This window comes from Vulpes vulpes, chromosome 6 (assembly GCF_048418805.1).
Source record: "Vulpes vulpes isolate BD-2025 chromosome 6, VulVul3, whole genome shotgun sequence".
Taxonomy (NCBI): domain Eukaryota; kingdom Metazoa; phylum Chordata; class Mammalia; order Carnivora; family Canidae; genus Vulpes; species Vulpes vulpes.
In genome coordinates this window covers 57288753-57311553 of record NC_132785.1, presented here as the reverse complement: position 1 = coordinate 57311553, position 22801 = coordinate 57288753, and the positions used below count along the sequence as shown (strand labels likewise).

The following is a 22801-nucleotide window of genomic DNA, read 5'->3' as shown; positions in this document are numbered from 1 at the left end:
ACCTGCTAGCAAATGGAAAGAAAAAGAAAAATACACCTCTGAATATTTTATGTTCTAGCTGTAGGTTCGATAATGTCTACAGCCAAAGTCCACCAAGTGATTATACCACAAGGCAAAACAGAGATGGACAAGTACACAAAAAAGATTAACATCCTCTCTAAGATTGACCACTATGATTTCTATGAAGTTATATATTCCTATATATCTAGGTTAAAGGAAATATCTAGAATATAAACTAGATATAGTTTAGGATAGAAAGTCAGGAAGAACTTCAGAGAAACACTTGGAGAAACATTTTGAGACCCAAAGGAAACTAAAGTTTTGGAAATATTCTGACTTCCTGGATTCCTGGTCTCCACTTCTCAACACCACTTGGAACACCATAACCTTTACCATTTTGTTTGTGACTTTTCCCTCTGGAAGATTAGCAGTATATGTGCAGAAACTGTACATCCACTGAGTGGCTCAGTGGCTGAGCGTCTGCCTTTGGCTCAGGTCATGATCCCAGGGTCCTGGGGTCAAGTCCTGCATCAGGCTCGCCTCCCTCTGTCTATGTCTTTGCCTCTCTCTCTGTCTCTCATGAATAAATAAAAAAAATCTTTTAAAAAAAAAGTCCAGTGGACACAAGAGGTGGTCTCACAAGTGGGAGAAAAATGACAGTATCTTGAGGAAAAAAACAAATATTCATGAATAAAGAAGAAAGAGGAAGTCAGGAAAAAATAAGTGAGGTGACTGGGATGGTCCTATCAGGGAAAAGGGTGATATTCTGAGAAATACTAAATTTTCTAAAGCTTAAACTCATCACCATGCCCATATAGCAATTTAATTATTTTCCCCTACTTTTGTTATTCTGTTAGAAGTTTCTACAACAGATGGTAACACCTGTCAGGTCCTTTCACTGACTATTGCGTTTGCTTGGCTGAGGAGTTACACTTTTGGGTACATGGGTCTGGGCGTGTCTGTGGACCTCAGAAAGAGAATTCTTGCCAGTCTTCAAGAGTCCACGACCGCACATGCAGCCAGGAGATGCCAACCTGCCTCCCATCTATAGGACCACCACAGGTCAGCAGGGCTCTGGAAGGATGCTCCTTGCAGTACCCCGGACACACAGAGTAAAAGATACACCTGTGATTCTCAGCAATGCACTGACAGTTCTGGAGCTCAGTCATTTTAAAACTTAATTTGTGTTGCCTGGGTGGCTCAGGCGGTTGGGTGTCTGACTCTTGGTTTCAGCTCAGGTCATGATCTCAGAGTCTGGAGATAGAGCCCTGCACTGGGCTCTACGCTCAGTGGGGAGTCGGTTCACCCCTTCCCCAGACCCCTCCCCCACTCACACACATGCACGTGTTCTCTCTCAAATGAATAAATAAACCTTAAAAAAAGCTTAATTTGTAAATTGAGCTTAAGTAATGAAAAGGCATAATAATTTGCCCATAGTGATATGTTGAGGATTAAGACAATGCAGGCAGATGAATGTTGAAGTGCTGAAATGTTAATATAAAGCATAATTTTGCATCATTATTGTCTAAAGTCATCTACATTTCCATTGATAAAAATAAAGCACAGTGCATGTGTTGACCAGAATTACATCAAGAGCAGATAAATTCAACCATTCTGGCAAAACCTAATGTATTGTCCATTTAAATAATTACAATAAAAACATTAAATGCATCTTACTGCATTTTTACTCTATTCTTGGTAAATGTGTTATAACTTTATAGCCCTCATTTCTGTCAGCTTCATAGCAACCCTGTGAGACCTATACCATGTACCCATTTCATAGATGAGGCTTCTGAGGTCAAGGAACCTCTGAGTCAGACGCTCAGCAGTAAACCTGAACCAGAGCATCAGCCTTTTTCTGCACACCCATACTAACATGCTTGCATTCAGTGCAATAAAAACTGGACCTCAGTTTCAAGTGTGAACTAAATTTAAATAAATACATTTACAAAGGAAGGAAATGGAGGAAGGGAAAGGAGGAAAAGAAGTCAGGCAATTAGAGAGAGAATGAAAGAAGAGGGTAGGCGGAAGGGAGGGCAAGGCCAAATGGAAAGGAAATTAAAGGAAGAATGTCTTGCACACTTTTAAGCAACTGAAGAAAAACTGTACCTTCTTGGGGATATTATGTGCTCATTTTAGGGATTATCAAAATCAAAAATGCTTAAGTCTTGAATATTCATTCACACAGTTAGCATTTGATAAAATCCACATTTTATAAAAATCTGGAAGGAGCGATACTGTGGTTTTCGTTTCAATTTTTAAAAAAATTCTACATGACATATTTCTCTTTAAGATGTTAATCAAAATGTTCTTGCTTTGACAAGCCTTTTCTAAAGCTCTCCTATGAAACATGAAGGTATAATCCAGTCAGTGGATAATGCCAATCTTCCTCTAGAGAGAATCACCTACCCACCTCACCACCAAGAACAGTGCCCACAGTGGGTGATGCGAGTGAATGTTCCATCCATAATATCAGAACACAATCCTGAAATAGCCACTCCCTCTTCAGGACCAAACAGAACGTGATTCCAACTGCTTTGAATGACTAGGATATACTTATAAATTATATAATTATAAAGAGCTTACATTAACATCAGAAAGGCTATTCTGTAAGGGTTGTACTTGACATCATGTTGTGAGTGTCCTCTCTTCAATTTTTATTTTTTTAAGATTTTATTCATTTTAGAGAGAGAGTATATATGTATGAACAGGGAGAGGAGCAAAGGAAGAAGGGTAGCAGATGCCCTGCTGAGCACAGAGCCAGATGATGAGCTCTATCTCAGGACTCGGAGATCATGACCTAAGCCAAAACCAAGAGTTGGATGCTTAACCGACTGATCCACCCAGGTGCCCCTAAGATCTTAATTTTTTTAGAGCAGTTTCAGACTCACAGAAAAATTGAGAGGAAGGTGCAGGGATTTCCCACACACCCCTGTCCCCACTCATGCACAGCCTTCCCCACTACTCATACTCCCCACCAGAAGGATGACATTCATTACAGTTGAGCCTACATGGACATATTGCCATCACCTCAAGTCCATGGTCTACATGAGGGCTCACTCTGGTACATTCTGTGGGTTTAGACACATGTGTAATGACATGTATGCATCACTATAAAATCAGACAAAGCCTGTTCAATGCCCTAAAAATCCTCTGTGCTTCACCTATTCATCCTTCCCCCCAACAGCTACAGGCAACCAGTGATCTTTTTACTGTCTCCGTAGTTTTGCCTTTACCAGAATGTCAAATACTAGAATCATACTGTATATATCCTTTTCAGATTGGCATCTTCCACTCAGTACTATGCATTTAAAGTTAGAGGAAACTCATGAGACTCTTAAGAAAATTAAGAAAGAACTGCCTTAAATCCTACCTAACACTCAATTTGCCTACTGCAAACAGAACTGCATTCCTCCAAATCCTTACGTGGAGGCTCTCAATGTGACTCCGGAGATGGGGCCTTAAGGAGGTAATAAAGGTTAAAGGAGGTCATAGGGGTGGGGCCATGATCCCATAGGATTGGCGTGCTTATAAGAAACACCAGAAAGTCCGTTCTTCTCTCTGTCTCTCTCCCTGTTTACCTACACTCCACCCCCCATGTAAGGACATGGGGAGAAAGCAGCCAGGAAGAGGACCTTCATCAGAAATATGACCAGCTGGCATCTTGATCTCATATTTCAAATCTCCAGAACTGTGAATAAGAAACTTCTGTTGCCTAAGCCACTCAGATTGTAGTATTTTGTTATGGCAGCATAAGCTGGCAAATACATCTACTGAAATTTAAAAGTATCTCAAGATGACAAAAATTATAGTTTTTTTTAAATAACAAAATAGTTATTTTGAAATAACAAAAATCAATGAAACTAACATTAAATCCTGAAAAGATGGTCTTAGAAAATCTAGGTAAAATGTCTTTAAAATATTCAAAATGAGATACAGTGAAACCAAACATTTTCAAGAATTACTCTGACTTTTATAAAATTAGTCTGCCATTGATAAAACATGAAGCATATAAATATCATTTATTTCTCTAGAGGAATACACTAATTTCTATAAGCCCAAGCTCATCAGAGTGATCTCCCATAACCTAGGCACTGTGGCACGTACAGATATACAGGAACACACACACACAGTATACCACCACAGATACTTTTCATAAATGACTCCTAGTGATTGATTTTCCTTTCCTCTGGTTATGTAGAATGTTTGGATCTTTGAAGGAAACACAAAGCATACTCTACATAATAATCAAAATGATGACTAAAGACATAACTGGAAATACTCAAAAATTAGCATTCTGTGTAAGTTTACATTCCTGATGTATAAGTCAAGACATAAATAGTCAAATCCTTGTACAACACCAGAGCAGCTATGTTTGTTAATGGTCAGTGTAAGATCATAACAGTTTATAGTATGGGAATTTAAAAAAAAATTAACCTTTGCATTCATTAATTTTTCTTTAAAAGGGCATTTGTGAGTGTTTGGTTTTGAAATGTTGGATTTTAAAGCATGACAGAATAAGTAAACATGCAGTAAAGGTGTCCTCACCTGCTCAGGTTTGGTGGAGCCATTCACAGTAGCATTTTCAAGGATGCTGTCTTGAGACTGTCGCTTGCATAGACCTTTTGTGGCATCTTTGAACATAATGTCTTTTTCCAACATACTGTCTTGCTTGGCAATTGGCAACACCAGGGGACTGCTACAGAAAATAATCAATACTATAATTAGCCTTCTGCTAACATCGCCATATTAATCACACATGACCACAATAGGACAGCTCAGTTATAGAAAGTTGTTTTATTCAGATAAGAAACCATTTCTTGACACAGTAGGGGGAAAAAAAAAAACAATCAATGGGGAATCTGTGGACTTTTCTATTAGTTTTACATTTCATTCAATTTCAACGTTAAAAGAAAAACATACTCCAACCCGAGAAGAAAATACTTATAAATGTATTTATGACTATAATAGACAAGTCAATATGCAATTTACAAGCTAAGGCAGAACCATGACCGAATTAAGCAAGATATTTACACGTGAAAGTGAACTGCAAACAAGTGAAGGCACAGATTATATAATTAATTAAAATATTGTTCATATACAACTTAAAATATGTTATAGGATCATGGGCGATAGAGTTTCTAATGAAATAATAGGGAATTAGAGAGGAATGATGTGCTCAAGGATTGCAAGATTGCAAACAATAACTCATTACACTTCACTATAGCTCAAACTAGGCAAAAAAATAAAAGCTACTTCATTTTTTTTGTTGTTCCATAGACATCATTGCCAAAAGAAAACCATTAATGCGTAATGTCCATAAAAAATAAGCACAGTCTAAATGTTTAATTTGCACTTTAACACTTTATTAGTAAGATTTAAAAATGCATTTCCCTAAATGTTACCAGATGAGCAGGAATACATATTTAATCAAGGGCAATACATAGAAACATAACCATTTCATGTATTCTACAATAGAACTTGTGATTCTAACTAATGCTTAAATGAACTTCTTGGTTTTAAAAAAATTCAGGTTTATTGAGGTACTATTTACATGCTGTAAGATTCACTTTCTGGAGATGTTCATGTACTTGTATATGTCAAATATATATATTTAGTTATAAATGGTTGAATAGATATATGTGTGTGTGTGTAACCCACTTCACCAGTGATATACAGGATTTTTATCACTCCCAACCATGTCCTTGTGCCTGCTCTGTGGAACCTGTTGTCTCCCTCCACTAGCCTCCTGCCCCTTGCAACCACTGATAACTATTGCTTTCAGTACAGTTTTGCCTGTTCTTAAACGTCATATGAAAGGGATCACAGAGCATGGAGCTGTTTGTATCTGACTTCATTTAATTAGTATAATGTTTTTTAGTTCATTCATGCTGCTATCTACACCAATGGTTTGATTTTTTTACTGCTGAGTGGTAGCTTACTGTAGAATGTACTATTCTTGGGCTCTCCATTCACTGAACATTTGGGTTTGGGTTGTTGTCAAGTGTGAATAAAGTTTCTGTACACATTTGTGTGCAGGTGTTTGGGCAGACACATGCTTTCATTTATCTTGGTTAAAAACCTAGAGGAAACTTCAAACTGTTGCCAAAGCGGTGTTCCCATCAGCCTCGTGTGGGCATTTCACTTGCTTTGTGTTCTTGCCAATACCTCTCTCTCTCTCTTCTTAAATCCATTCTCAGTAGGTATGTTAGTGGCTTCTCACTGTGGTTTCTATTTGCATTTTAATGTGCTTATTCAACATGAAAATCTCTACTCTGGTAAGATGTGAGTTCACATCCCTGTTGCCAGAATATTGTCTTTATATATTCTGGTTTCAAGTCCTTCGTCAGGTATATATGTGGCAAATATTTTGTCCCAGTCTGTGTCTTATTTTTTCACTTTCTTTACAGTGCATTTCAAAGAATTTTTTTTTTTTTTTTTTTTTACTCCTATGCCTTGGGCTTCTTGTATCTTATCTAAGAATTCTTTTCCTAACCCAAGGTCAAAAATGTTTTCTCCTAGGTTTCAGAAATTTTATAGTTTAATATTTTATATTTGGGTCTATAATGAGTTGTGAGTGGTTTTTCTGTATGGTCCTCTCTACAAGTCGGGGTATATTGTTTTCATATGGCTGTCCAAATGTTCCAGCATCATTTTTGAAAGGAACATCTTTCTCCAGCCAATTATCTAGGATACCTTTGTTAAGACTCAATTGACCAAATATGTGTGTGTCAGAGTTCAGATGTTCCTTTGTGTTCTATTGATAAAACAGTCTAGTCTTATACCAATATTACATTGTCTGATTAATGTACCTGCACAGTAAGACTTGAAATCAAATACTTTGACTCATCCAGCTTTTTTTTTTTAATATTTTGACTCATCCAGCTTTGTTTTGTTGTTGTTGTTGTTGTTGTTGTTGTTGTTTTGCTTTAGCTACTCGAGATCATTGGCACTTTCAAATAGTTCGTAAAATCTATTTGTGAATTTTTATAAACATGCCTGTTGGGACTTTGATTAGCTTTCTGCTCAACTGATAAATCAATTTGGGGAGAATTTACATATTAACAATGTTGAATGTTGTCATCTGTATGCACAATATATCTCCCCATTTATTTTGATCATTTATTTCTGTCCATATTTTTGTAACTTTTGGCATTAAGATATTGCAAATAATGTGTTAGATTTATTCTGATGTTGTATGCCATTATAAATTAATTTTTTATTTCAACCTCCCGCCGCTGTATATAGAATGATTTGGTAGACTAACATTGATAGGGGAGGAAGGGAGTAATCTGAAGGACTTCCCTCAGTAACCACAAGGTTTCACTGCTTTACAGCCTGTCTCTGGGTCTTATCTTCCCACTGTACCACAGAGTCTAGGAAAGTGTGGATAAAATAAAACTAGTGAATGGGCTACACTGGTGCCAGGAAAGGCCTGAAGAATAGCTAAAGAACATATTTATAGAAATGTGAGGTCAGTTTTACTTCCCTTGAGCTCTGGATGATGATGTTTTACTCAATGAGGAGACACTGAAGTACGTGAAGAGGCAGGGGTACAGGGGTACAGGGTGTCGAGAGGCAGCATGGTGAAGGAGACTGCAATGAGCACACATGTCCGAGTCAAAAAACCACACTTTGATGCCAGCTTTGCCACCTTGGGAAGGGAGGGGGCAAGATGGCGGAAGAGTAGGGTCCCCAAGACACCTGTCCCCACCAAATTTACCTGGATAACTTTCAAATCATCTTGAAAGCCTACAAATTCGGCCTGAGATTTAAAGAGAGAACAGCTGGAATGCTACAAGCAGAGGAGTTCATGCTTCTATCAAGGGAGGAAGACGGGGAAAAAGAAATAAAGAAACAAAAGGCCTCCAAGGGGGAGGGGCCCCGCAAGGAGCCGGGCTGAGGCCGGGGCGAGGGTCCCCAGGACAGGAGAGCCCCGTCTGGAGAAGCAGGAGCTGCACCAACCTTCCCGGGCGGAAAGGGGCTCGCAGGGAGTTAGAGCAGCATCCAGGAGGGCAGGGATGCCCTCGGGCTCCCTGGGACACTAACAGACACCTGCGCCCCGGGGACAGTGCCCCGAGCTCCCTAAAGGGCTGCAGCGCGCGCCCGCGGGGCCGGGAGCAGCTCGGGGGGGCTGCGCCAATCCAACAGCACAGGCCCCAGAGCCCAGGGCGCCGGGGACACAGCCCAGGATCCAGCCACCCCCCGGGACAGGCAGAGGCCGGTAGCGCACAGGACAGCAAGGACGCTCCTGCCTCCCGGCGCCCCGAGCTGTGCAGATCGGCGCCCCCCCACCCTCCCCGGAGCATCCAGGCCCCTGCGGACTGGGAGCTGCAGGAGTTACTGCCGGAGCTAACTCCAGGGCTGGGGAGCTGGCCACTGCCACTGTTGTTGTTCCTCCTGGAGCTTCACAAGATAAATAGCCCCCACTGAGCCTCACAGTGGCCTCACTGGATAAACAGGATAAACAACTTTCACTGAGCCCTGCACCAGGCAGGGGGCTGGGCAGCTCCCCCAGGTGCACACACCTGAGAATCAGTACAGCAGGTCCCTCCCCCAGAAGACCAGCTGGAAGAACAGGGGAAGAGCAAGTTATTGACTAAACAGCACTGGAAAGTTCCAGGGGAAGTCGAGGGATTTACAGTATATAGAATCAGAGGATACTCCCCCTTGTTTTTTGTTTTCTTTTTGCTTTCCCCCCACCTTTTTTTTTCTTTCTTTTTTTTCTTTTTCTTTTTTCTCTTCTCTCTTTTTCTCCTTTTTCCAGTACAACTTGCTTTCGGCCACTCTGCACTGAGCAAAATGACTAGAAGGAAAAGCTCATCTCAAAAGAAAGAATCAGAAACAGTCCTCTCTCCCACAGAGTTACAAAATTTGGATTACAATTCGATGTCAGAGAGCCAATTCAGAAGCACAATTATAAAGCTACTGGTGGCTCTTGAAAAAAGCATAAAGGACTCAAGAGACTTCATGACTGCAGAATTTAGATCTAATCAGGCCAAAATTAAAAATCAATTAAATGAGATGCAATCCAAACTAGAGGCCCTAATGATGAGGGTTAGCAAGGTAGAAGAACGAGTGAATGACATAGAAGACAAGTTGATGGCAAAGAGGGAAACTGAGGAAAAAAGAGAAAAACAATTAAAAGATCATGAGGATAGGATAAGGGAAATAAATGACAGCCTCAGAAGGAAAAATCTATGTTTAATTGGGGTTCCCAAGGGCGCCGAAAAGGACAGAGGTGCAGAATATGTATTTGAGTAAATCATAGCTGAGAACTTTCCTAACCTGGGAAGGGAAACAGGCATTCAGGTCCAGGAAATAGAGAGATCCCCCCCCCCCCAAAATCAATAAAAAATGCTCAACACCTCGACATTTAATAGTGAAACTTGCAAATTCCAAAGATAAAGAGAAGATCCTTAAAGCAGCAAGAGACAAAAAATCTCTAACTTTTATGGGGAGAAATATTAGATTAACAGCAGACCTCTTCACAGAGACCTGGCAGGCCAGAAAGGGCCGGCAGGATATATTCAGGGTCCTAAATGAGAAGAACATGCAGCCAAGAATACTTTATCCAGTAAGGCTCTCATTCAGAATAGAAGGAGAGATAAAGAGCTTCCAGCTTTGCCACCTTGGCTAAGTGAGAGAAGCACTCTCTACAACTAATCTGTAAAAAAGGCCCACAGTGAGGGATTTCTACCATGATGTGCATAAAAGGCATAGCACAGTGACCACAGTAATAAGCAGGCAATTTAAGTAGTTGTAATGTTTGTGCCCCACACTGCGAAGCATCAAGAATTTTGCTCTATTTACAAACTAACAAGTTAGCCTGTTACTATTTCATGGATAGGTACAGAAGACAAGGGATTCCTGGATCTGAGATGGAGCACCTCATTACTCATGCCACACACAGTATCCAAGGGTTCATGTTTGACTGTGTTCCATGGTGGGTAGGACGGGCCAACATGGGCAGACCTACATGGACATCTACACATGCAGTTGTATTGTGTTGGAGGAGAGAGACCTGGTCAGGAGTCAATTATTTTGGGGAGCTAGCAGCAGATAAGCCAGTGCTCCTCTCCTGGAGTTTGTTTGGTGGTCTCCTTGAGCTACCTGATGGCCTGTGTGACTAACTACATATGCCTTGTGGTCTAACACACTGAGCAACAATTCAGAGGGCGCCCAAGGCCCATGGCAGACTGTCTTTCCCAATAACATAGTTATTAATTTTAAAAATTCACTATAAAATGAGAATGCTTTAATGCTTATAAAAATTTCGTATCCAGGGCTTGAATACCACTGAGTGATAAGGCATTCATAACTTCAAAGAGGCCTTATTTCTTCTATGAGCAACTGTGAAATAATGCCTGCTGCTCCAACTTGTATTCACCATTCCTTGGAGCTCCCAAGGTGTGTCCTATGCTTCTCTGACATGAGAACCCTTCAAATATTTGAATACTATTGCAGTTGCCCTATATTTTCTATAATCTGAGTGGACCACCTATAAAACATTGTAATTATTATATAGAATTTAAGGCATGATAATCTCCATTCTAAGTACTCTATATATATTGATTCTATACATATTAACTTATATTACCAGCACTATAAGGAATATGTACTTTTTTGCCTGTTTTATAGATGAGCACACTGGGGAGACAAAGACTAGAAGAACTGGCTGTGGACACACAGTGAGGCAGGAGTGGAGGTGCCCCTTGAGATGCAGAGCTTGTGTTCTTAACCATGGGTCACACTGCCTGCCTCCAGAATCCACCCTCATGCCTACTGAAATATTTCTTTACTTATCTATCCTTGTATATCAATCACCAGTTTTTTTTTTTTTTTTTCTGCTTTGTCAGGAAGCCTTAAAGAAAAACTAAAGAGAGGTTCTGCATATACTATATCAGGTGTTTTGAGTGTAAAGCCATGAAGAAAGCAGTGACGTGACTACTCAGGTAGAAATTACATAAAATCACCAATTATAAAGGGTTTCTAAAAGGAAAAAAACAGTGAGTTTACTAAAATAGCTAAAATACTCCTTTCCTATCTCAAATCTAATCACAGGGTTAATAGCAGGTTCTATTTTATTTCCAACCCAGAGGTGCACTTGGAAAGAAGATTGATCCAGGAAAACAGCGACCTCATCCTAAATCAGGTTTTGTTTTATTTTAAGAGTGGGGAGACAGAGAGGGTGAGGAGGGGCAGAGGGAGAGGGAGCGAGAACACCCAGCATGAAGCCCAATGTGGGGCTTGATCTCAAGACTCTGAGACCATGACCTAAGCCAAAATCAAGAGTCAGATACTTAACTGACTAAGCCACTTAGGCACCCCTAAGTCAATTTTTACCTCAAGTTGGCAACCACTCGACCTTATAAACCTTCGACATCTCTGGGCCACATTTCACCTTTGGAAATGCAGGGGTTAGGGGAGACAGTATCTAAGCGTATACCAAACCCTACAGATCTATGATGCTACTACACAGAAGAAGTTCACACACTTTCTCACCTACATCTTTAAAAATCACTTACACACTCAGTAAGATAATATATAATACCATAAATCTATTACTAACAATAATTGTAACTAGTTAAAAATACTCTTATTCATATAAGAAAAATGATTTTAAGTAATGTAACTGAATCAAATGGCAACATATTTGTCCTACACATACTTTCTATAAGAAAATACAAAACAGATACCTTGGCTGATGGCATGTGATAATGTTTTAAAGGTCTATGGGACAACTGTTCTTTAGATTTCTTTCCCACTTTTGAAATGAAATACATTGCATCCATAATCACTGCGGTTAACAGCATTCATATAAGATAACTTCTATGTAAATTTTCACCAATTATCCACTTGTATCCTATGAATATGAACATTTTAATATGTATTAAAATGCTATTTTTTCACCAATTATCCACTTGTATCCTATGAATATGAACATTTTAATATGTATTAAAATGCTATTTTTTCTACAAAAGGCAATACTTTTTAAGTAACCATTGCTCTTTATTTCAATACTCATTAAGTGTTTATCAACCATAACAAAATACTTATTATATGAGATTTTTTAAAAAATAAGATGCAGTTATATAGAGAGAATAAGAACTCAATAAAGAGGGATGACTGGGTGGCTCAGTGGTTGAGCGTCTGCCTTCATTCCTCTAAGGGCGTGATTCCAGAGTCCTTGGATCGATTCCCACATTGGGCTCCCCTCAGGGAGCCTGCTTCTCCCTCTGCCTATGTCTCTGCCTCTCTCTTTGTGTCTCTCACGAATAAAAAAAAAACTTAAAAAAAGAGAGAATTCAATAAAGAAAAAGAAACACATAAAGGATAAGAAGAAATAAACCAAATTGAGTAGTTTCATAAAAAACATGGACTACTGATGAAGATGGATTTCACAGACCCTCACCTTAGCTCAACTTTGGACAGGCTCCTCCCTAACTCTAGAATGTTAGAGCTAGAGTGCTTATTTTAGAGAACTTTCCATTGTAAATTCTTTCTTTATCCTTCTGAGATGTAAATAGTCTACAATCCTTTTTTTTTTTTTAAGATTTTATTTATTGATTGATGAGACACACACACACAGAGAGAGAGAGAGAGAGAGAGAGAGAGAGAGGCAGAGACACAGGCAGAGGGAGAAGCAGGCTCCAAGCAGGGAGCCTGACGTGGGACTGGATCCCGGATCTCCAGGATCAGGCTCTGGGCTGAAGGCGGCACTAAACCGCTAAGCCATCTGGGCTGCCCAATATTCTACAATCCTGCAATGTCCTTCTCAAGGACCTGAGAACCATTCTGTTGGAATGTAACCATCAAGATTGACAGAAGGAGCCCCAGTCTCCTGGTCTCTGTGGGAAGAAAGGAGCCTCACTTCCTTAAGCACCAGCTAGCAAACTATGGATGGCCTCCTCACTAGGATCAGCCTTCCTGCTAACATCTCCCCAGGCTTTTCCACAAGCTCATCCCAGCATTTAACAGCTCCCTGGCCTTTTGTATCCAGAGTTAAGTTTGCTCTTTCTCCCCCATGGCAATAGTCTTGAATAAAGTCTTCGTTTCATCTTTAATTTCTCTGGTATAACTTTTCTTGGACATGAGTGAGGTTTCTCATGCTTCTATATGTTTTTCTGCATTTTCCAAATTTTCCTCCATGAGAAAATTTTATTTTGATTTTATAAAAAAAGTATTAGGAATAAAAATTCATCAATGAAAAAGAATAAAAAATAGGATTGAAAAAGTATATTTTCTAAAAAAAAAAGGCTTTGGTAAAGCAAATTCCACAATCATAAAGAAAATGAAAAGCAACCATCCAAGGACAGTTTAGGTAAAACTGGGGATAGACTGCTTTAACCTGACTGTGGATAAAACTGCATGGGACTATACCAGCAGGCAATCAATTTGTGAACTCTACTGGATTTATTCAAGATGTACTTTTTCTATAAACATAAAAGGCATTTCATGCAGAGAAAATATTCCTGTAGGAACTGAGATTTTATTTCTGAAAATGGAAACAGGAATGTAATAAAATATAACTATCAAAAGCGACAATTATTGCCCAGTATGACTATGGCAATTTTAGAAAACTATAGAAAACAAGCAAATTGACTATATAGGGATATATTAAGCCAACAAAGAAAAAACTCAAATGTGAAGAATGGCATATGTGACCCAGTTATTTTGGTGGTAAAGTAATGTACTGAATAGATAGTTCTCAATTTTAATCCTAAGAACACAGCTACATAAATTATTTACTATAGGGAATTTGGGCTTTTCTGAATCTAAAAAATAATGATCCAAAGTTTAATTTTGAATGAAATAGTTCTTGGAGAGCTTTGAGTTAATGAATATCTTTCCCCCCCCCTCAAAAAATGACTTTATTTTTTAAAGTAAAAAAAAAAAAAAAACATTAAAAAAAACTTTGGTAAAATATTACTTGTGTTTAAAAAACAAAATGTCAGGTGCCTGGGTAGCTCAGTAGGTTAAGCCTCTGACTCTTGATTTCTTTTTTTTTTTTTTTTTGACTCTTGATTTCTACTCAGGTCTTGATCTCAGGGTCATGAGTTCAAGCCCCACACTGGGCTCCATCTTAGGCACAAAGCCTACTTTAAAAAAAAAAAGTCAATGTGTCTCTCTTATGGTTAAGCGGGAAATGACACTATTTTAAGACATTCTATATTTATCTAGTAGTTCTCAACAGGTATTTGCAAAGAAATTTTAAAAATCTAACTTAAAATGAGTTGAATATAGCAACTCTGTGAATATGTCATGTTATACTGTGAAAAGTGTCTAGCATAATTTATTTTTCTGAATAGGTATCTGATGAATTTATGTGAAACATTATCATCATTCATTTGAGTAAATAATAATCTGCATTTCAGACATTTTTATTAAGTCAATTTGATGGGATTTGGTAAAACTTACTTCATTTATCAGAGCAAGCAGCAGAACATATGCACATGTGTGTACACAGTGTGTGCAAAGTGTATGTGTACACTCTCAGCATATAATATAAAAAGAGAAGAAAATGGTGGTAAGTGGAATATGCTGCTTTGAAAGGTAGTGAGTTCCCATCTCTGGAGCAGCTTCAACTGTAGGAAAAGAATATGAATAGAAATGGAAACATCTCCCTCTACCTTCACCCTCCCTCTACCTTCACCTTAACCCAAGTTTAATTTTCAACCAACTTGGGAAGACCAACTAGTTATCCAACCATGTTTGAGGGATAGCATAAATGGTTTAAAATTGGAAATCAGATTAAATAATTCTCAAGGTCTCATTATGTCCCTGTATTGTGTGACATTTCTCTCTGTCCTTCTCTGGACCACAGAATCCATTTTTACCTGCAAATTCACATGGAAGTGATTGATGGCTTTATCAAGACTTTGTAATACAAAGCTTCTAAAGATTCTGAAGAATCAAGGGCTGGGAGTCTGGTCTGACTTTATCTTGGGTGATGTTATTTTACTGAAAATGGTCACTGAAGCTTGTGCTGATTTTGAAAATGTTCAGGTCATTCAAGGTCAGTAGTAAATGTATGAGAACAGTTGCCTCACAGGAATAACCAGAGATGTGGTGTTCAACCATCAGGAGCAAGGAAATTAATGCCTATAGCACAATTGTCCCTTCAGGTCTAAGAGCAAAAATGCACTTTTCAATATTGCTTATCCAAGCGTCCTGGCAGAAATTACTAGGAGGCATTTCTATAAAGAAAGCCCCCAGGTACGATGTTGAGGCATGGGTCAAAGGCTATGTCCCTCATTTGCAACTCCATTTTTTTATATAGATTTATATGCCAAGACTGTGCACACCATGAGTCTAGGAAGACACTCAAGACAATCTTCCGGAGCCTGTTCCCACCTTAGGTTGGGGAGCATGAACAAAGAATGCAAAGACTGTGGTTCTAATTGCAGCTACTAACCCACTATCCCCATAAGTCTGTCACATCTCTCAGTTTCTGTTTTTCCATAAAATGAAGATAGATAATTACGTCATTTCACCCTAAGTCATGGAATTTAAATGAAGATCAATGGAAATGATTACTGAAATTTCACTAATATGCAAATCGTGTTTATTCTCATTGAGCAACAAAGGCCATAGTAGAAATCTTTGTGTAGCCACAGCTGCTTTGCTTCTAAATAAATGCACATTGGGCTTGTTTCAAAAAATGTAAGGCTTTCCATATCGTCTATTCCCAGACTGTCATGAGTCTCAGGTTTTACTGAGATCAAGAACACATTGCAAACTCATACTTTGCCTCTTACAAAGCCCCACAGGTTATTTCTCCTTATTGATGGCCACTTGGCCTATGTGCCTTGGGACCCACCTACCTCCAGCACCTGTCCTTGTATCCCCAGCCCTGCTCAGTTCTGCCTCATTCTAGACTTTTCCCAGTCACATCTTGTCTCCATCCCCAATGCCACATGACTCAAGCCCTGGAGAGCCAGCCCCAGGCAACCTAATCAAAGGATGCTCCCCCTCAAAGCTGGTCTTCTCTGGGATTGGATTTTTCTTTCCAGTTGCTTAGAAAATAAGGTTTTCTCTGTATGGTCACATTCAGTTTGAAAACACCAAATGAAAGCTTAATTCTATTGTCTTAGCTTATAGCTAGAAGGTTTTTATTCTTTAGGTTATTATGCTGACAGTTCACAGATTAATGAAAAACATCTGCTTTTCTTTTTGTCATTTCTCAAGCACTTATGTAGTATCACAGTGAGCCAGATACTGCTCTAAGTGTTTCAGAAATATTAAGTCACTGAGTCATCAAGAATAACCACATCTTACCACCATCATTGTCACCCTGTGGTGTACCACAGCACAGTTCTGACCCTGACTACCTATAGCGCGGACCCCGCAAGTTAAGGGCAGGGTTGCCACCTCCCACCCACTTCAGACACAGCCACAAGTTTGGGAGTCTCCAAGCTCACTCACACTTCTGACCAACTAGCTATCAGTTCTGGGGCTCCCACATCTCCCTCAGATTTGATAATTCTCTAGAACAACTCACAGAGCTCAGGAATGCACTATACTTACTATGACAGCTTTCCTAGGGAGGGTCCGAATCGGGGTCAACCATACACACAGACACTCAAGGTGAGGTGTGGGAATCAGGGCACATCACCCTCCAGGTATACAGAGGTGTTCACCAACCTCTGTTGGCACAGTCTTCCTTGAGGTTTGGTTTCTAAGTATGATGGACTCCATCACTGAACTTGGCTTCCTGTCTTCCTCCCCTCCTAGAGGCCGGGCTGCTCACAGCTCAGTCATTTAATCACAACATTGGATTTTCTGCCATGACCAGCCCCCACCCTGGGGCACCTTGTTAGCATAAATTCAAGTGTGATCCCAGGGATCTTGGGATCCCCCACAACAGAGGCAGTCCTATGGCAAGGACTGAGCATCTCCCTTCCCAGGAAGCAAGGAGAAAGGACCAAATAAATGCTTTACAGCACCCACATTTTACACTTGAGGGGACATGTGGCAAAGACGTTGCTAAATTGCCTAAGTCACAGAGCCAGCAGGTGCAGAGCCAGCCAAACCAGGATGTGTGGCTCTGGGGTCCCTGTCCATAGTGACTACAGTATGTGGCCTCACAGGTCACTTCTGGGAGTCATGTAGACATTCAGAACAAGACCAAGGGTTTGATAAATAATATGATGGAAAGATGGGAAATAATGGCTCCATGTTGTTCCATTTGACTTGAGCTTTTAGCTTAAAAGCAGAACAGCGGTCAACTATATTGCAAGGAGCCTTCATGGTTCTCATTTCTGTAGAAAGGAAATGTTTTCCTAATAACAGACTGTCTTCTTAGGTTGTTATACACTTATGCTAAACTGACACTATTCTGCACCTAAAGCTGACTGGCTATAACAGGGAAACTCAAATCAGCAATCTCCTCTTTCAAGCCAAATTAGAAGTTCTCAAATTGCAAATAAAAATGACCACCTCACTGAAACAATATGAGAGTGGGTACGTGTGACATGAGTCAAGTTACTTAAGTTCTGACTCTCAGACAGGGATGTATAACATAGGGATAGAATCCAAAGTATTTGTGTTACCTCTGGAACTCATACTGTATGTTAACTAAATTAGATTTAAATAAATATTTTTTAAAAAGCATTTGTGTTGTATGTGTCAATATGTTTAAACTGAAAAACATACAAAGATAAAAAATGTTATGGGAATAAAAGATTCAGCACACAGAATATGGTGGATGATACCATAATTGTGTTGTACGGCGACGCATGAAAACTACACACTTGGGGTGAGCACAGCATATAGGATGTTGAATCACTGTGTTGTATACCAGGAACTAATGTAACATTGTATGTCAATGATACCCATATTTTAAAAATTCACAACAACAACCACAAAATGAAAGAAAGAGCGTACTTGTGTTGTTCTGCAGATTAAATGTGATGATCCATGTAAACACTCTGCACAAGTCTTAATGTCCGGTCACGACACAGGACCCATGAATCAGTGAACCCCCACAACTGTTCAGTGAGCAACTCCTCCCCACCAGGTACTATGCAGAATTGCTGTAGATTCAACTCGAGGACCCCGTGAAAAAGAGTATTCAAAGAAAACGTTGGGACATATCAGACTTTTCAGTGATGACAGACCCTAGGAGTGCATGTCCATGTTGAAACACCACAGGGAACATTCTGTCAAAGCTGTCTCATCAGTGGTAGTCACCGTACACTCGACCCTGAGATCTACGTCAGGACACAAAAAACTGCATAGAGAGGAGGCAAGAAGGCAAGAAAGAACAGATGGGGGGACAGCGGTCAAGTATGACAAGAGTTGCTGCAAATTTAAAGCAGAGAGGGGAAGCCTCAAAGCTTTACAGACAGGGAAGGTAGGAGCTGAGAGGACTCTGGTTAAATCTAATCTGCTCATTTTGAGACACAAACTTGAAAGTGAGGCAACAGACACCTTAATAATGCTCATGTAATAGAAGATATCTTAGGAACATGGAATATGGGGTGCCTGGGTGGCTCAGTCCATTAAGCATTTGACTACTGGTTTCAGCTGAGGTTGTGATATTGAGGTTTTGGGATTGAGACCCGTGTCCAGCTTTGCACTCAGCACTTGGTCTGCTTTGGATTTTCTCTCTCCTCTCCCCCACCCCTTCCCACTTGGGCTCTCTCTCTCTCTGTCAAATACATAAATAAAATATTTTTTTAAGAAACATGGAATATAAAAAAAAAGAAAAGAAACATGGAATATGGAACAATTCAATAATATAGGAATTTCCTCTTGATTAAAGAAAGGGTTGCTGCTCACAGTGGGCCATAGCATGAGTGACGTGCTTATTCTAACTAACTAGTGTGTAATCTAGCACACAAATCCTTACAGGACAATTCGTAGGAGTTGATATTGGAAAGGGAATTTGACTTGTATGCTGAGGTATCAGAAACTATTCAATTATTTCTTAAAATTTCAGTAAAATATATCTTAGGATAATGTAAAAGGAATGAGTTATTCTAGCAAGAAAGAGGAAGTTGGATTTAACACTGATATTGGCAATGATAATTCCGATGTGGTAATGCGAGTTAAGTCCTCAGAATGAGGGCTGCCTATAAACGGTGGGAAAAGAGCCTTTCTGAAGAAAAACATCAGACTATATGGAGAAGAAGGGAAGGCCATTAAGTTTTTTCCAATCCCACATCTCTTATAATAGTTTGCACTATTCTTTCTTGGGCAAAGTAATGAGCTGAAAGGAGCAGTGAGCTTCTTGTTAACGCTTCTCCCACCTGAAGAAAAACCAACCAATGTGGCAACTCCTGCTTGCTCTTTCCCCTTCTTCCTGGAGTTTTATTTTGTTCTAATTCCTTCTTCACCCCCCTAAAGCTGAGGAACTTCTAGAAACAGCTGAAGAGCAGGCTTCACATTCAAAAATTCAGATTATCAAAGCATTCAAGAAGGCACTGGGTTTAAATGAGGGCAACCTGGATTTTCACAGAATAGCATTTATTTTAATGGAGGGAACAAATAGAAACAGTTTGGGGGAAACTCAGCCCTACTGAGGTGACGAGAGAGACAGGACCAAACCCTCCGGAACACCAGGGCTGAACCACTGGCTGCAACAACTGGTGTGTGAAGAAATCCTGTTTGTAAATCATGCACAAGAGATCTGAGGAAGAAATACATTTATGTTTTCTGTTAGTCAAGCCAGTGCTCAGATTCATTTCATCTATGTTCTCTATCAAAAGAATAGCATGTTAGGAGTGCCAGGGTGTCTCAGTCAGCTGAGCGTCTGTTTATTTATTTATTATTTGATTCTTGGTTTTAGTTCAAGTCCTGATCTCAGGGTCCTGAGATCGAGTCCTGCCTCAGGCTCTCTGCTCATCAAGGAATCTGCTTGAGATTATCCCCCCTCTCCCTCCCCCACCCCCTCCCCGCTCTCTTGTGCTCTCTCCACCTTCTCTCAAACAGATAAATAAATATTTTTTTTAAAAAAAGCGGCATGTGAAAAATCTCCTACATGTTTCCATAAGTTTGTCGTCCAAACCAATCATATTGTGGTATCAGATACACTCAAAGGAAGTAGTGCTCTTTTTTTTTTTCTTAGCAATACACACATTTACCAGCTTTAGAAAAAAATTTTGACCGTTACAATGTTTATGAGTTTGTTTATGGAGAAAATTGAGTGTCCATATTTGTCCTCCTGGTACAAAAGCACAGTTCAGAAGAGCAATTATACAGAGTATAATTTCTTGTTATTTTATCTTGTGCCCTCCTTCATATTTACTTTATAACACTCTAAGGACAATGAAAAACAGAAAGTCTATCAAAATTATAAATTATAAAACACATTTGACAAATGTACTTAGTTGTTAACTTTGAACTAGCCAGGTCTACGTGCAATTTTTTTCAGAGTTAAAAAATAGTTAAAAATATGATTCGGTTGTTCTTTGATTAAATTTCCTTTTTTAAAAAAGATTTTATTTAGTTATTAGAGAGAGAGAGCACAAGTAGATGGAAGGAACAGAGGGAGAAGCCAACTCCCCACAGAGCAGGGAGCTTGATTTGGGACTCGATCCCAGGACCCTGGGATCATGACCTGAGCCAAAGGCAGATGCTTAACTGACAGCCACCCAGGTGCCCTGATTTAATTTTCAATTCTATCTCTGAAGAAAGATAACAGTGGACTACAATGAAAAAGCAGGTCGAAATTCAACAAAAACTCACTGCAAAGTTTCTAAGCTTTGCTCAAAGTCAATAAAAGAGAATGTAATCAAACCAATTATATTTAATCATGTAGAACAAATAGGCCGCTGATTAATCTGTTCAAAACATATTGTTGAATCAACAATATAAAAAATACACATAAAAATACTTTTTTGAGAAAATTGGTAGTTTTTTTTTTTACATTTTTAAAAGCAGAAGACATAGACAAAACTATAGATACATGGATAAGTTAGTATTTATCCAAAATAACTTATTAGGAAAGAATTTGGCTTTAACTCAAACTTGAAATCTGTCTATATTTTAACAACTCTTTACCTGGAAAGTCCACAGGTAATTTGGAAACTAAAATGGAACATACTGGGTATTGACTTTAATATCAACACTTGAAAAATAAAACTTTTCCACAGCAAATGTGTGCATTACTCCTTTCATTCTGGGGATATCAGTTCAGTCAATATAATAATATAAACAGAATATCAACCTATTTTAACCATTGGTTTGGGGTCATTTGGTATTTATTTTGTTAACCATTCCTGACTGGACTCTAGCTTTTATTTCTATGGCTTTTTTCCTCTATCTCCCACAACAATGTGACAGTATTTTTCTTCCACCTGTGAAAACAGGAGAGCGAATGTGTTGCAGGAGCAGGCGATCTGGGTAAGATTGCTGGGCTATGAATCTTGATCTGTCATTACCCTGCTCTGTGATCTTGAGAAAATAAAAGAAGCTTAATAGGGCTTTGAGGATAGCAGATGATAATCCATGAAATACTTAGCATAATGTGTTACATGTTAAAAACCAAGCTTCTTTCCAACACAGCTGAAAAGTTCAATCCAGTAATGAATGTGTGTCAGTAGTAAGTAGAGTAATAAGTAGAGTAAATGTATGCATTTACACACAGCTTCAGCCTCTTGAATTATCAAGAGTAATTTGTAATTAAAAGTATGTTTGAATGTGAGTGATGGCACCAGCACTGAAACAAGTTTCCCTCTGAGCTCCTGTACTCTGCACGACCGCCTTCTGAGGTGTCCGTTGGAAGCATCTTTTCTACTTCCTGGCAAAGGAAATCAGGTCACGCTAAATCCGGCCAGTGGAACTGATTCTCTGATGGATGAATCCCAAGAGCATCTCCTTAGCTTCTTGCTCCTCATTCCTGGAGCGAGCCTGCTTGCTCCTCCTGTTGTGAGCTTTGTCTGGGTTCCTCACTGGGAGACCTGATCTGGTTCTCTCATATTGAGTTATGTCCCTCCAATATAACCTCTATCACTACTATTTGATTATTTTTCAAATTGTCTGAACCTAGATGCTGTTATTTATTCAGGGGACCCTCAAATGTTTCAGTATTAGAAGGACTCTCCATTGCCAGAAAAGAAACCTTTTCATAGAAAGTAACTTCACCAAGCTTCCACTGCTTGTTTAGAGCAGATTTTGTTTTCACCCCGAAATATTTTTTGCTTATGTATTTCCTTCTTTTGTTGAGATAGGATTCACACAGCACAAAATCCACACTTTTAAAGTGTACAATTCAGTGTTTTTCTGCATATTCACAAATTTGTGTAAGCAGCACATTTACTTCTAGAACATTTCCATTATCCCCAAAAGACTCTTACTGAATAAGAGTCATTTCCATTGCCCTCTGTCTCCACTCCTAGCAACCACTAATATACTTTCTATTTCTATGGATTTGCCAATTCTGGAGATCTCATGCAAATTGGGTCATACGACATGTGGCCTCTGGTATCTGCCTTCACTCACTTAGCATGACGTTTTGACATTCATCTTTGTTGCAGTATGTATCAGTATTTAAGAGATATTTTAGACAACCAGAAATCATTGAGATTTGTACTTCACAGAGGAAAAAAAGTGAATATTTGTATTTTCTACTTTAGGAATGTAGTCACCATCATCATCACTGGAAATCTTACCATTCTGTTTAGCCAAAACAGGAAGTATGTTTAAAATATCATGTTTGGTCTCCTGGTGACAAACCTGATCTAATAACTAAAATAATAATGTTTTAAAGAATAAGAGGATTTTCATAAAATTATGCTAAACTCATCATTGTCAACAAGTATTTTTTGGTAAGTATGTTGACATCCAGCTTCAA

The 22801-nt window shown here is 39.2% G+C and overlaps 1 protein-coding gene across 17 annotated transcripts in view; it reads right to left on the bottom strand.

Annotated features, from left to right (window-relative positions):
* The window catches only part of MYO16 (myosin XVI), a 591124-nt gene that overhangs the window by 306912 nt on the left and 261411 nt on the right, over nucleotides 1-22801 (bottom strand). For 13 of the 17 annotated variants that reach the window (XR_012002051.1, XM_072761001.1, XM_072761005.1 and 10 more), the window contains one exon: nucleotides 4549-4699. Coding sequence is in view for 16 of the 17 variants with exons in the window: in XM_072761001.1 (XP_072617102.1) it covers nucleotides 4549-4699 (151 nt within the window). In the remaining variant the exon portion in view is untranslated. The remainder of the gene's footprint in view (nucleotides 1-4548; nucleotides 4700-22801) is intronic. The other 4 variants (XM_072760995.1, XM_072760991.1, XM_072760996.1 and 1 more) reach the window with 1 other exon arrangement.